The sequence below is a fragment of the Portunus trituberculatus genome, chromosome 18 (genome assembly GCF_017591435.1).
Source record: "Portunus trituberculatus isolate SZX2019 chromosome 18, ASM1759143v1, whole genome shotgun sequence".
In the NCBI taxonomy this organism is placed as follows: domain Eukaryota; kingdom Metazoa; phylum Arthropoda; class Malacostraca; order Decapoda; family Portunidae; genus Portunus; species Portunus trituberculatus.
In genome coordinates this window covers 17,340,986-17,355,985 of record NC_059272.1, presented here as the reverse complement: position 1 = coordinate 17,355,985, position 15,000 = coordinate 17,340,986, and the positions used below count along the sequence as shown (strand labels likewise).

At 45.7% G+C, this 15,000-nt stretch overlaps 1 protein-coding gene across 1 annotated transcript in view; it reads right to left on the bottom strand.

Annotated features, from left to right (window-relative positions):
* LOC123505731 (cadherin-related tumor suppressor-like) overlaps positions 1 to 15,000 on the bottom strand; it is a 194,332-nt gene that overhangs the window by 65,847 nt on the left and 113,485 nt on the right. Inside the window, exons 2-3 of the mRNA XM_045257381.1 lie at positions 10,545 to 10,853; positions 3,173 to 3,259 (exon numbers count right to left, since the gene is read on the bottom strand). Of these exons, the coding sequence (XP_045113316.1) occupies positions 3,173 to 3,259; positions 10,545 to 10,853 (396 nt within the window). The remainder of the gene's footprint in view (positions 1 to 3,172; positions 3,260 to 10,544; positions 10,854 to 15,000) is intronic.

The window sequence follows — 15,000 nt, the reverse complement described above, 5'->3', positions numbered from 1 at the left end:
CTATCACCATCCTGTCTACTACTCTCCCCTTCCATAATTCTGAAATGTTTCATCACACGACTAAACATGAACATACTTTCAGACACACACACACACACACACACACACACACACACACGTGTACACACACACACACACACACACACACACGGTCCCATGATATGCAAGATACACACTCTTCCTGTGGGTGGGTGTGGATGAGAGTGTGGGTGCGAGTGCGGGCGTGGGAGTGGGCGTTGGCGAGTGGGGAGGGTGAGGAGGTGTTGGAGGAGGGAGAAATATGGATGGAGAGTTGAAAAAGGAGAAGAATGAGGAAGGGACTGAAATGGAGACGTTGAAGGAAGGAGTAAAAGAGGAAATGCTGTAAAGGGTTAAGGAGAAAGAGCATGATGACAAGGAAGATGGAGAAGAAGCACAGTAGGAGGTCGAGGAGGAGAAGGAAGAGGAGGAAGAGGAGAAAGAGAAGGAAAAAAAGAAATGGAGAGAGAGAGAGAGAGAGAGAGAGAGAGAGAGAGAGAGAGAGAGAGAGAGAGAGAGAGAGAGAGAGAGAGAGAGAGAGAGAGAGAGAGAGAGAGAGAGAGAGAGAGAGAGAGAGAGAGAGAGAGAGAGAGAGAGAGAGAGAGAGAGACCAGCACCTCATTTCTCTACAACACGATATGAAACACAAAAATACCTTGAACTCGACTCTTCCTCCTTCTCTCCTTCCCTTCTTCACAAACTCCTCTCCTACAACCCTTTCCCCTCCCTCCCTCTCCTCTCACCCGATGATAGAAAAAAGGAAGTTAAGAGAGAAAAAAAAGAAAAAGAAAAAAGAGAGCCAGCGGAGTCTTGAAACTGGATACTGTGCCTGGCTTGGTGGACGTAAAAACTGGACAGGTGTGTGTTGCTGTGTGGAATGAGAGAGGCTTAGATTCTGAATGATGTCCCACGATGTTCATTTCAATTCTCTCTCTCTCTCTCTCTCTCTCTCTCTCTGCTGTAGACAAAGCTGCCTGATCAAAATAGCGAGTTTTTCTTTCTTTTCTCTCTGTTTTTATCCCCCCTTGGCTAACCTCCTCCACACCTCAAGAAAAAGAAAAAAGAATAATCATACAGTAACGAAACACAAAACTAACTTAAAAAAGCAAACTCAAAACAACCAAAGGGCAAGAAAAAAAAAAAAGGAGAAAGAACTGACAAAGAAAAAAATATATAAACATAGAGAGTGAAAAAATAAACACACAGATGACGTAAACCAAACGAGAAGAGGCAGGAACAACAACATATCAAAGTGAGGGAAGGCGAGGGAAGGAGAGGAGAGGCGGAGCGTGAGAGGCTGCGAGGGATGAGGCCAACAGAAGAGGTTATCCCGAATCTGAGCAAATCAGCGAATCCGACAAGAGAGGAACAGGTCAAAACATCACGGCAGACGAGGAGGAAGGAGAGAGAGAGAGAGAGAGAGAGAGAGAGAGAGAGAGAGAGAGAGAGAGAGAGAGAGAGAGAGAGAGAGAGAGAGAGAGAGAGAGAAAGAGAGGGGGGGGGATGGTTAATGAAAAAGAGGTACGAGAAGTAAGGGAGATAGGAAAGACTCTTACCTGAAATAGAAAGAAAGAAAGAAAGAAACAAGATGAAAAAGAAGGGAGGCATAGGAAGGATAATGAAAAAAAAGAAAAAAAGAAAACAAGGCAAATAAAAAATGCCGGCCCGATGAGATATTGGAAGAAAGGAAACAGGGTAAACAAAGAATACAAAAAGGAGAAGAGAAACGAGGTAGGTAGATAAGAAAAAACAAAGAACCATAAAAAAATGTAAGGAAAGAAAGCATACAGAACGGAATGCAAAGAGAGAGAGAGAGAGAGAGAGAGAGAGAGAGAGAGAGAGAGAGAGAGAGAGAGAGAGAGAGAGAGAGAGAGAGAGAGAGAGAGAGAGAGAGAGAGAGAGAGAGAGAGAGAGAGAGAGAGAGAGAGAGAGAGAGAGAGAGAGAAGGAAAAGAAACAACGTAGATAAGAGTAATGAGCTAACGAAAAGATGAAGAAGAAGCACAGCGAATGAGCAACAAGGAGAGACAAGAAGATTAATGAAAAAAAAATGAGAGGCAAGATAAACAGGAAAGAAAAGAGGAACCCTGAGAAGTTTAGTAAAAAAGGAGAGAGGAGCAAATCAAGAAGTGGTGTGATGGATGATGAAAGGGAGAAATAGAAAGAGAGTAGAGAGGAAACAAAGAGACGGGAGGAAACTAGCAGAAGTGATAAAAAGAAACATGAATAAAGGATAAAGGAGAAATGTAAATAAAGAATAGAGAAAGAGAAAAAAGAAACAAAAGAGAAAATAAAAAAAGGGGAAAGAGGAGGAAGAGGAGGATGAAAGGGAATAAGATTGATAGTAAAAAAAAACACGAAGAAAGGAGTAAGAAGGAAAAAAGGAGAAAAAAGAAATAAAGAATGTAGAAGAAGAAAGATGAAAGGGAATGAGGTTGAGAAGTGAGTGGCGGCTGGCATGCAACACCACCACCACCACCACCACCACCACCACTCCAGTAATCAAGCTGGGAATGAAGTTGAGCTGAGCCGCGGAATTTAAGCTGGTAAGCCTTACTTGACCTCGCCTGACCCCGCACCTCTCATAGCGCACCTGCAGCTCGGCCAGACCCAGGTGAAGCCCTCCCGAGATAAGACCCGCGCTACACTACTTGTCATGAACTCAGAAGCCTTCCCCTCACACCTGTCAAGCACTACTACACCTGTGACATTACACTCCACACCAATTTGCAATATTCCAGTACACTTAACACATTTGCTATACTCCGTCATATTCACTATATCTGTATTTCGCACCTGCTTTGCCATATTTCACACACCTGCTGCCCTGTCCTGCTACACTCAGCACACACCTGGCTGCTACACTCCACGGCAAGCAAATAAGAAGGTAATTTCATTCATTGACCACAAAAAAAATCTTCCCACTATATACCTGCAAAATACACTCCATACACCTGCACCACTACTACACTTCACACACACTAAATCCACACACCTGCCTTGCTACACATCTGCTAAAAACTTCACACACCTTCTACACCTTACATCTATATCCCGCCACACACATGTCCCGCAACCTTGCCGCGCCACAGAGAAAAACACTTCAGACACATGTCCCACCACACATCTGTCCCGCCACACCACTGAAGACTCACCTGCGATCCTCTATCAGCGTCCTCGGGGATGTCGAAGGAGTAAGCAGGCTCGTGGAACACCGGTGGGTTGTCATTGGTATCCGTCACCTGTAAGAGAAATATTAATCATTAGCAATCATAATGTCAGTCCACAGCAGCACACGACTCTCTGACTCTCTTTAGCTCTATCTATGTTTGTGTCTGTGTGTCTGGTTCTCTCTCTCTCTCACACACACAAATAAACACACACAGTAAACACACAAACAGCTTAAGCATTTCATTATCTCAAAATGCATAAGAGAAGCATGGTATCTGAATGAAATTGCCGCTACGAGAGAATAATGCATGACGTCTCTTCTTATAAGATTTGCCATGAATATTCTAGGAGTGCATTAAAGGTGAATCAGACATTATTAGATCGTAAAAATGCCCAGATAATCAGTAATCGCACAGGAGACAAAAGCGACATGTCGAGAGAATCAATGAATAGCGACAAGTAAAGAGGTAATAAAAAACGCATCCGTACAATAAGAATAAATGAAGGAAAGGAATGAATCATATGCAAAATTGTTCAGGTAATCGATAATCACACACGAGATGAAGGTGACGAGTCGAGAAAGTGAAGGAACAGAAAAAAAAATTGAAGAGGAAACAAAAGCGTATCAGTAAGAAAAGATGGAGGAAATGAGTGAAAGAGATCTAGAAATATTTAGTTAATGAGTTTCGCACGCTACATAGAAGATGACGAAGCGAGAAAGTCAATGAGCAGTAAGAAGTAAAGTGAAGGAAGGAAACACACACACACACACACACACACACACACACACACACACACACAACAACAACAACAACAACAACAAAAACAACGACGACGACGACGACATCAACAACAGCAACAACAACAACAACAACAAAAATAACAATAAATGAAATAAATAAACGAATAAATCAAAAAGAAAAGTTTGCCACATTAGTCATAAATCAAAAGATGACATTTCCTCCTCCTCCTCCTCCTCCTCCTCTTCCTCCTCCTCCTCCTCCTCCTCCTCCTCCTCCTGCTCCTCCTCCTCCTCCTCCTCTTCCTGCTCTTCTTTCTTTTTTTTATTAATCCATTACTCATTTTCATCACTCATTTCTCGGACATTTATTTGTTTTTTCCCTCTTCCCTTCCTTCTCTTAAATAATGACGAGGTTCCCATAACTCTTACGGTCCCATTCCTTTCCTCCGCCTTCTCTTCCTCCACCTTCTCTTCCTCCTCCTTCTCCTCCTCCTCCTCCTCCTCCTCCTCCTCCTCCTCTACCTTCTCCTCCTCCTCCTTCTCCTCCTCCACCTCTTCCTCCATTATTTCTTTCTATTTCATCTATCATTTTTTCTTGTTTCTGTTCTTATTCTTCCTTTCCTTTCCACGTCCTTTCTTATTTCTATGCCTTCCTCTATGTCCCCTTCTTTCTCTTTTCCGTGTATCCATCTTTATTTATTACATTCCACGTATCTTTCTATCTTCTATCCACTTTGCTACTTTCAGTTTTTTTTTATATAACACTCTCTATCTGTTCTTTCTTTCCATCTTTCTTCTCATCTACAATTTTCTACACCTCCTTTCTTATCATCATCATTCTTTACTTCAATCCTTTATTCCTTCATTCTTTCCTTTAATCTCTTTAACCTATACCACTCTACTTGTGCCTCCTCTTCATCTTTCTTTTCCTCCTCATTCGTATCGTTCCTTACACCTCACCTCTCCCGTCCCATCATCAACCTTTCCTCCACTCCCTTCATCCCTCCTTTCCACCCTCCCTCATTCCTTCCTTTAAACTATCACACATACCAGAAACCTTAGAGGCCTCCAGACTCATCCCTTCTATCGTCCCTGCCTGTCTCCCTCAAAACTACCCTCCCATTCCGTCTCCCTCAGCTCCCCACCGCCTCTGCCTCTCCGTCCCTCGCTTCACCGCTGCCTCTTCTGCCCTTCCTAACCCCTATAGGTACCCGACGAGCTGAGCCAAAGCCATGTGCGGTCCTAAATCAGGCAGTGATGGGTATAATCAGAGGGAAGGACAGTCATTCCGTGATCTGCATACACCGCTAATGACTTGATCAATCTCCCGCGACACGTCACAGACAACCTCGGGACGACCACCACCCACTCAGTCGCTCACGCCCCTTCCTGTGAGAGAGGGAGAGGGAGGGGGAGAGATAGACGAGAGCGAGAGAGAGAGAGAGAGAGAGAGAGAGAGAGAGAGAGAGAGAGAGAGAGAGAGAGAGGAAGCTACTAACTAGAACCTGTAATTTAATATCTGTACAGACTCACGCCGCCATCATCTTGTTTAGTTTTTGTCTCTATGGAGGTTTGTCACCCTTTTCTTCTCTCTCTTTTTTCGGTCTTCCACCTCATCTTTTTCCTTTCCCTCCTTTTCTTCTTCTCTTTTTTCTGGGCTTGCATATCACAGCGGTAGTTTCACAGTTTGGCGTCACGAATCAAGGCTGAGGTAAGGTAACATTTCCTCATCCTTGTTTGTCCTTTTATACCAAATTGCTTTCCATATTATGTACTTCCTTTCTTAAGTGACATCTTACTTTAACATTCGGGTATTTGTTTTCTTCTTTGTTTTCTTTGGATGAATCTGTTTAATTGTTAGTTTAGTTCTCGTAAAGGTTTTAGTTTAGGTTAAGTAACGCTTAAGAAATATCTTATCAGTTCTTGCTAATCCACTTGCATTTTTGCGAAATTTTCATTCGTGTTCTCATTACTTTCTCTTCTTCTCAGTCTGCAATCCGTCACTTATTTCTTGTCAGCAATGTCTCCGGTATCCCTCAATCATAAACGGTAAACTTTCTTCACCTAAACCCTGAACACTTGACCTTGCAAAATGTCTCTTAAATAATAGTGCTGCTGCTCCTATGAAATCCTCTGTGTTTTTCTGACTATTATCTGCAGCCACAAACATTTCAGGGTTTCCCCTCAACTTCAAAAAGACTCTCGTTAAAATTTGGTTTTCGCGACTTTTCATGGTTGAAGTAACAGTTTAATAAGTATTCTACACTGTTAATAGGAGCGAACATCCACGAGAACACGACTATGTCAAGAGATCTATATTCCTAATGGGAAAAAAAAACATGTACGAGATCCCAGTTAATGATCTACAAGGCCTTTAAAAACAGTTCTTATGAAGCCTTACACTGTGAAACGAAGCTATGATCCGAGTGACACAAGGAACTAAGAATGCTCCAGACATTTCTTTCTATTTCTGTCCCATTAATGTCCCTTGAGTTACGGAATTCCTCGTCCCATATACCAACCATGTCCTAATTTTCAGTCTCCCGTCTTATCACTCTTCCATCTACAAAATGTCCATTCCATAAGTCACTGAACGTTACTCATCGCAATCAATCACATGTCTTAAAGGCTAGAAGGACACGTGTACACCCATCCCATACAGTGCCCATGTCCCTGCGTCTCCTGCCCATGTCCTATTGTATCGCACTCATGTCCTACCGTGTCCTAGCCTTGCTTCATCGTGCCCCACCTGTGTTCCACCTTGTCCCAGCCCATATCACGCCATCCATCGCCTTACGGAGTCCCAATCTAGTCTATTTCAAACCGTGTCCGAAAGTGTGATAGTAATTCAGCGCCTTGACCTAACCGTGTTCAGCTCATGTCCTCCCGTGTCCAAACCGTGTTCTACCACAGTCGTGTCGTGTGTAACCCATGTCCTGCAGCGCCCCAGGACACACAGGACACGGGGCCGACCAGGAGGGAACCCGCAGCCCTCCAGCTAACACAAACACTCACAGATTATGATTATTACTGGCTCGCAACACTCCCTCCCTCCCTCCTCTCCCTCCTCCTCCTCTTCTTCTCCTCCCTCTCTTCTCTCTCTCTCTCTCTCTCTCTCTCTCTCTCTCTCTCTCTCTCTCTCTCTCTTTCAGTCATTACCCTCTCTTCTCATGTTCCAACACACACACACACACACACACACACACACACACACACACACACACACACACAGACACAACAATGTCGTGTGTCTGGTTTCTCTCTCTCTCTCTCTCTCTCTCTCTCTCTCTCTCTCTCTCTCTCTCTCTCTCTCTCTCTCTCTCTCTCTCTCTCTCTCTCTCTCTCTCTCATTTTTGTCTGTGGTCTGTCTGTCTGTCTGTCTGTCTGTCTGTCTGTCTGTCTTTCTGTCTGTCTGTCTGTCTGTCTATCCGTCTGTCTGTTTGTCTGTCAGTCTGTCTGTCTGTAAGTGTGAATTCCTTTGTATTTGAGATGTGTGTGTGTGTGTGTGTGTGTGTGTGTGTGTGTGTGTGTGTGTGTGTGTTACTCTTACATCATGATTAATAAATACTCTCTCTCTCTCTCTCTCTCTCTCTCTCTCTCTTATAAACCAGTGACATTCCTTCTAATCCCTGAGTGTTTCTTCCTTTCTCCATTCCTGTCTTATGAATGACAGCGTAGTGAGTGAAGCGCTTGACTTTTGTATCATTGTCTGTTTCGGCATTGGTTGTTTTTTCGGAGCAGTGAATAAATTGGGCCTCGTTGGCAGTTATTTCTTGGTCGGAAATTTCACTCCATTATGAACGAGGTGGGGATTCGTGAGTGAGTTATCTATTGTACCTGTTGTAGTGATATTCATCTGTAGTGATTCAGTAATTGGGTATTGTTTATATAGTGAATATATATAAAGTTATGTGAAATGCTTTATGACTACTGTGTATGGGCACTAGACATATTATGATGGTGAAGGGCTCGATGCTATAAGACAATGCTAGGCTGGCTAGAGGGCTGACTAGGTGGGTGTCTAGTAGGCTGAATAGCTGGCTAGGTGGCTGTCTTCCTAGGTGGCTAAGTGGCTTGGTAGGTGGCTGACTGGCTGGCTAGCTAGGTGACTGGCTGGAAGGCTAGCTAGGTGGCTGGATGACTGGCTGGCTGGCTGGCTATATGGCTGGCTGGTTGGCTGGATGGCTGGGTACGTGGCTAGCTGACTGGCTAGGTGACTGGCTGGCTGGGTAGGTGACTGGCTGGCTGGGTAGGTGGCTGGCTAGCGCGGTAGGGACATCACGGGACTTTTCTATCAGTCTTCATCTTTTCCATTCATTGGGTTGCCAACAAAGGAACTAATGGTGCCGTTATCACGTGTATCACTCGCTCCTAGCACACCCTAGCCCCTCCTCTCCTCCTCCTCCTCATTCTCCTCTTACTTCTTTTCTTTTTCTTCTTCCTCTTCTTCTCTCCTTCTCTCATCCCATCACCTTCTCCAACCCTCTCCTCAGCCGTCACTCCCCTTCCGTTAATATTATTCCATACCATCGCACTCTCTCCTGCCTCTCCCGTCATTCCTTTTCATACCTGGACACGCACGTCTGATGGTTTCTCTGCCTCACTACCCACCACCACCACCACCACCACCACCACCCACCCACCACCACCTCCATCACTTCCCACTCATTCGTTTCTTCATAACCATTATCACCAGTACCCTCTAGATTTACCTTTCCTTAATTTTCTTTTCATCTATGTCTTCTAACTTTTCTTTCCTTGATTCATTACGTTTTCAACACCTCCAGTGCCTCGGCTTTCCTTGATCCCTCAAAGATTCCTCGACTCTTTTCTTCCTCGCCTCTTCTCTTCTTTTTCTCCTTCCCTTCATTCCCTTACCGTCTCTGCCCCTTCCCCTCCCCTCCATCCGTCCCTTCCTCTTCGCAAATTGCTGTAGCGGTACCGGTGTGCAGATTGAGGGGATGAAAGCACACAAATAGATGGAGGGGCGGAGGGAGGGATGGAGGGAGGGAGGCGCGTGCGACCTGGTGTGGTGGGCCAAATATGGGACACCTGTAGCCTCTCCGTGACCTGGCGCCGTCAAAGTAGGAGGAGCGCACCCAGTGGTTACCCACAATACTACCTCCTGCACCATTATCTAACACCTGTCTCTTGCACCTTTTCTCTCTCTCTCTCTCTCTCTCTCTCTCTCTCTCTCTCTCTCTCTCTCTCTCTCTCTCTCTCTCTCTCTCTCTCTCTCAACCAGGCGTCTAAATCATAAGCTTCATTCTGTCTACTTTTACCGAAGCTATACAACATACAAACACAAAATGAGAAAAGCTGGAACAAGGATAAGGGAAGGTGCAAGAGTGTATAGACGCAATGTAAGGCAGATGGAAGACAACACACAGGGAATTCTAGACACAATGAGAGAGTGAATCAGCGCAGGGAAAGGTGAAGTGAAGACAGGCATTCATGAAGATGTAAAAGAGCTGAATAGAAGAGTCACTAGGAGTCGGTCAGTTCTGGGATACTTATTTCAGACTAGTATACGGAGGAAGCGAGGGAAACAAACACACTGCCATGACACGCAGATGAGTCACGCGAGTACATAACACACATGGAAAGATAGAGAGGCAATAACTTTAGTGATGCGGTGGTGGTAGTGGTGGTGGTGGTGATAGAAGCTTGCTGGTATGAAGGAAAGGAACTGTTGCTGAAAACTCTGAAACCGTGACGATGAAGGAAGGACTCTGCTGACGAGGCTGACAGAATCTCCACACACTCCTCATGACCGGACATTAAAACACTCATTAGTTTGTACGAGTGAAGGAAAATGATATGCTGATGGATGTAACAGTGACGGCGGAATATTTGTTGGTCATTAGAGTGGGGCGGCGCACAGGCGAAGGGAATGTAGGCTAATGGCCCGTAAAGAGTGACAACACGCGCACCTGAACACTAAGGGACATTCTACACCAGCGGAGAGAGAAGAGAGAGAGAGAGAGAGAGAGAGAGAGAGAGAGAGAGAGAGAGAGAGAGAGAGCTAATAATGAACAGCATCCACCATCAATTTCATCACGTGACTACCTCCTTGTAGCTGAGTTCTCATTTATTCATAGATAGAGGATACTGATTATTTTGCTTTACTCATTGATTCACTTAGTCATTTTTCTTCGTTCCTCTGGCTGTTGCTCACTCCCATGCCCCATTCAGGAAATCGCGGCGTACGTACATTCCTCTGACTTCCGCGTGCGTAACCCAGAGCCACGTCACGCTTACTCAGTGAAACGAACAGATGTTGTACGGGAGTTCCCGCTGCAATGACTCGCCGTGTGTGGATCAGTGGGTGTGGAACTCACTCGAAAGGCGATGCGATGGGAGGAAGAGTATACAGGGCAAAGGTAAACAGCATTAGGCGGGAGTATACGACAAGGGCGTAACTACGAGACGTATTAGGGCAAGGAGTACTGCTACGGGGCAGAGGGGTAAGATAAGTGTACAGTACAGAGAGAGTACTGCCAGGGAGATATATGAAGGGCTGGCCTAGAGACAGAGGAGAGAATACACAAAGGCCAAGGGTTGTAATGGTACAAAGGCACCGTCGCCCTGCTTCGCCTGTCCCGCTGCCTCACCTCGATGTACACGGTGGTGTCTGTGTGCTGCACGCCGTCGTCCGCCCGCACCGTCAGGTCATACTCGCTCTTGGTCTCGCGGTCCAGTGTGTCCTGCAGGCTGAGGTGGCCCGTGGCGGCGTCCAGAGTGAACTTGTTGTCGTCGCCGCCCACGATGGAGTAAGTGAGGGTGCCGGGTGTGTCGGGATCGGTAGCCATGAGTACGGCGATGCGACGCCCCGCCAGCATGTCCTCCGAGACGGTGAAGCGCAGCGGGGAGTCGCCGAAGGAGGGCGGTGAGTCGTTCTTGTCAAGCACCGTCACCATCACCTGGGGAGGAAAATCAGGTTGGTTAGCATGGCTGTCGTGTTGACAAAAAGGAAGTAAATGAATCAACTCCTATTGTGGTTGTTATTCTAAAATACTGTATAAATATCCAAGAGCAGCCCCGGACGTGCAGGACAGGGCCTCAGTACCCATGAGGCTGTGATGGTGGCTGCAGCACAGCCCAGGTGTGGTGCCCCCAGCCAGCACCGCCTGATGCGTTCACCAATGATTGTGAGACACCAAGAAAGTTTGTGTCTCATGAGATGCACACACAGATCCTGGTAGTCATTTATTTTCTCTCTCTCTCTCTCTCTCTCTCTCTCTCTCTTTCTGAGAAATCGGTGTCACAAATAATCTAATTAGTGCCTTTAGGTGAGCATCACTTATTAAGTTGGATGGAAGCCGCTCGGGTATTCTCGAATTATCTTGGCGAGTGCGACACACACACACTTACTGACACACACACACACACACACACACACACACACACACACACACACACACACACACACACACACACACATGACAAAAGAAAAAATAAATGGACGTAACAGCTCCGAATAATCGAGAGGTAAATAAGCGAGAAAAGTGGAGCCGTGGGAACAGCCAGATCAGCGCCTCGGCAGGTGGTGCGGAGAGCAGCACGTCCCCCATAACCGCGCTGGTGTAGAGGGGCAGGGCGAGGCGAAGTGAGGCGAGTCAACGCTCCACACACTTAGGGCGGCTGGCGGGCGGACGAGGAGAACATCGACTACTAAACACGATGCTAAATCCTCAAAAAGTGAGAAGTGATATGTGATAATCCCCAATAATCCTACTTGACGAGCATTAGAGAATTCGAAGGCTGTGGTATTGGGTTAAATAATACACTGTCTCCGCCAGAATGAGATATTAATGGTGAAAGCAAAGGCAGCAGCGCCAAACGAAGCCCTGCCAGCGACAGTCACAGCCTCCCCCTGCAGTGGTCGGAACCGGGACATTAATGGCTGAAGATGATCGGTTCCTGGAATACCCCCCCATCCCTCCCCCCAATCAGACCCGCCCCTCAAGGAGTCGTGTCCCCCTCTCTCTCTCCTCTCTCTCTCCCCTCTTACCTATCCTGATCGTCCTCTTGTCTTCCCCTCTCACTACCTCAATGCCCTCACCTCTGAACATCCCACCCTTCATTTCCTTCTTTCTCTCTCCGCTTAACTATTCTGACACCTCCTCTCTCCTACCCATCTATCCATCTAAATGCTCTCATCCCTATAAAAAAAATTGCTCTTCCACCGCTCTCTCTCTCTCTCTCTCTCTCTCTCTCTCTCTCTCTCTCTCTCTCTCTCTAATAATAATAATAATAATAATAATAATAATAATAATAATAATAATAATAATATCATTATTATTATTATTATTATCATTATTATTATTATTATTATTATTATTATTATTATTATTATTATTATTATTAGTAGTAGTAGTAGTAGTAGTAGTAGCAGCAGCAAGTAGCAGTAGTAGTAGTAGTAGTAGTAGTAGTAGTAGTAGTAGTAGTAGTAGTAGTAGTAGTAGTAGCAGCAGCAGTAGTAGTAGTCGTAGTCGTACTAGTAGCAGTAGCAGTAGCAGCAGCAGCAGCAGTAGCAGTAGCAGGAGTAGTAGTAATAGAAGTAGTAGCAGTTATAGTGTTAATAGTAGTAGTACTTGTAGTAGTAGTAGTAGTAGTAGTAGCAGTGGTACTAGTAGTAGTAGAAATAGGAGTAATTCCCCCCCCACACACACACACACACACACACACACACATTCACACACACAAAAACACACACAAAAAAACACACACACACACACACACACACGCACACACACACACGCACACATAAAACTACGTACACACACCAAAAACACAAATTAAATCTAGCGTACCTACACATATATCCCATATACGAGTATAACTTCATCTTACATACACCTTCCCTTAAACCCTTACTCGGTCACACAGCGATCACTCCAAGACACTAAGGCTCTTCTCCCCGCCACGCAGCGCACGTAAATTCATTGCTTATTACCTCGTGCGTTGCTGAGAAGTGTCCTGTCCCATTCCTTACGCTAAACGCCTGAAAAGTGTCACCTAATAGCAGTAAGCACTTGATTATTGCTCTTGGGACCTTCTGTTCTCGATCCTCGCAGCGTAAGTTTAGGAGAGAGAGAGAGAGAGAGAGAGAGAGAGAGAGAGAGAGAGAGAGAGAGAGAGAGAGAGAGAGAGAGAGAGAGAGAGAGAGAGAGAGAGAGAGAGAGAGAGAGAGAGAGAGAGAGAGAGAGAGAGAGAGAGAGAGAGAGTTATATTATCATTATCATATTATTGTTATTGTTGTTTATATTTTCATTGTACTTTCATCCAGTTAGTGATTGTGGTGGAATCAGTGACAATGGAGGTAGTGATGGTGGCGGTGGATGTGGACGTGGAGGTGGAGGTGGGGGGGGTAGTGGTGGTGACTGTCATGTTGGTGGGGACAGGTGTGAATTAGCGGTGGTGGTGGCGGTGGGTGTCGGGTGACAGGGGCACCGCTGCGGTAATGACGACTGCTTGAAGGTGAGGTGGGAGTTGGGGTGGTCTGAGGGTTGGGTGAGAGGGGGGTAGGGCGATCATATAGCAGTGCCAATGAATCAGCGTTCATATGTATAAGTAGCGGAGAGTGTGGGGGGGAGGGGGATTAGAGGAAAGGTGAGGACAGGTAGACTGGGAACTCTCTTTTTTTCTTATTCAAGATTATACACTTTCAAGATTTTTTTATATATTTCTTGTCAAACGTCTTAATTATTTATATATCTGTCTGTTTGTCTGTATGTTGCCTATTTGTTTATCTGTTTGTTTCTGCCTGTATTTGTTTGTTTGTCTGGCTGGCTTTCTGTGTGTCTGTTCATATTTATCTGTCATTGCTTATCTGTCTCTCTTTCTATTTTCAAGTCTGTTTCTGTCGATCTGCATCTGCATGAAGATATACTCTCTCTCTCTCTCTCTCTCTCTCTCTCTCTCTCTCTCTCTCTCTCTCTCTCTCTCCTCTGGTCTTCTCTACCCTTGTCTTTTCTTTCTGCCCCTCAGCTCACCTCTTGATTCCGCACCTCCCTCGCCTCCCCGCGCCTCTCAGTCCAGCGGGGCGAGTAAAAACAACCAGCTCGCCCCGTAAGGTAAGATCTAAGATGCAGATTTTCAGGCTCACAGTTGGAGAGAGTGAGGGGGAGTGAGGGGGGTGAGAGAGGGTAGGAGGAGAGGCGGCGTCCACTCCCCCCACCTTTGCTTCCAACACGACCCTGCCTTGCAACCCCAGCACTCATCGCAGCTCTCCCGCGCCGCCCCGCCCCATCTCACCCACCTCAAGCCGCCCCGTAATCCCTCCAAGACAAGACAAGCCATCGCACCGGCCGTCTTCATGCCATGCCATCTCGCCTCGTCCTCCTCCTTCCCGCCCACTCATCCCACTCCCGAGTCATGCCAAGAAGTCATGTTGCTTTGTCTCCGCCATGCAAAGCGCCGCCCTCATATCTGACTTGGCCACCATATTTCAGTCTTGCTAAGCCACCTAAGCATGCTTTCTAATTAAACCACCTGCACTATAAGCAACTTCTCACTACATGTTAAATGCCAAGGTCGACCTAGGCTATCTAATGCCAATTTAAGCTACTTAGGACAAATATCTTTTTAAACCACTTTCCTGTCATTTGCTACTTATATTTCTCTCTGCTGAGGTTTTCCTTTGCTAATATTCAGAGAACTGTGGGAATTTTTTGCAAAGTTCACGTTAAGGACAAAGAAAGATGGGAGGCTGTAGTGCACGAATGAATGTCTGGAAAGTCTTAAATGGTCATGGAAAAAGTAATTCCTTAACAATGAAAGGACAAGACATCCACACAGGCAATGTCAAAGAAACTATTCCGTGAAGAAACTCAACATAATAAAGGCAAACATTTCTTAACGCACATTTTTCATAAGAGCAACTTCTATTTTTTTTTTCTCGTGTAGGCTTGAAGTGGAAGACGGAGAAAGTTGCTTAATAATACGGGTCTCAAGTCAGCAGGACAGCAGATGAGACCAGTTGATCGCCACGTGGCTGATAAACGGGTCACCTCAACTTAAGGGTCTGGCATCTCTCTCTCTCTCTCTCTCTCTCTCTCTCTCTCT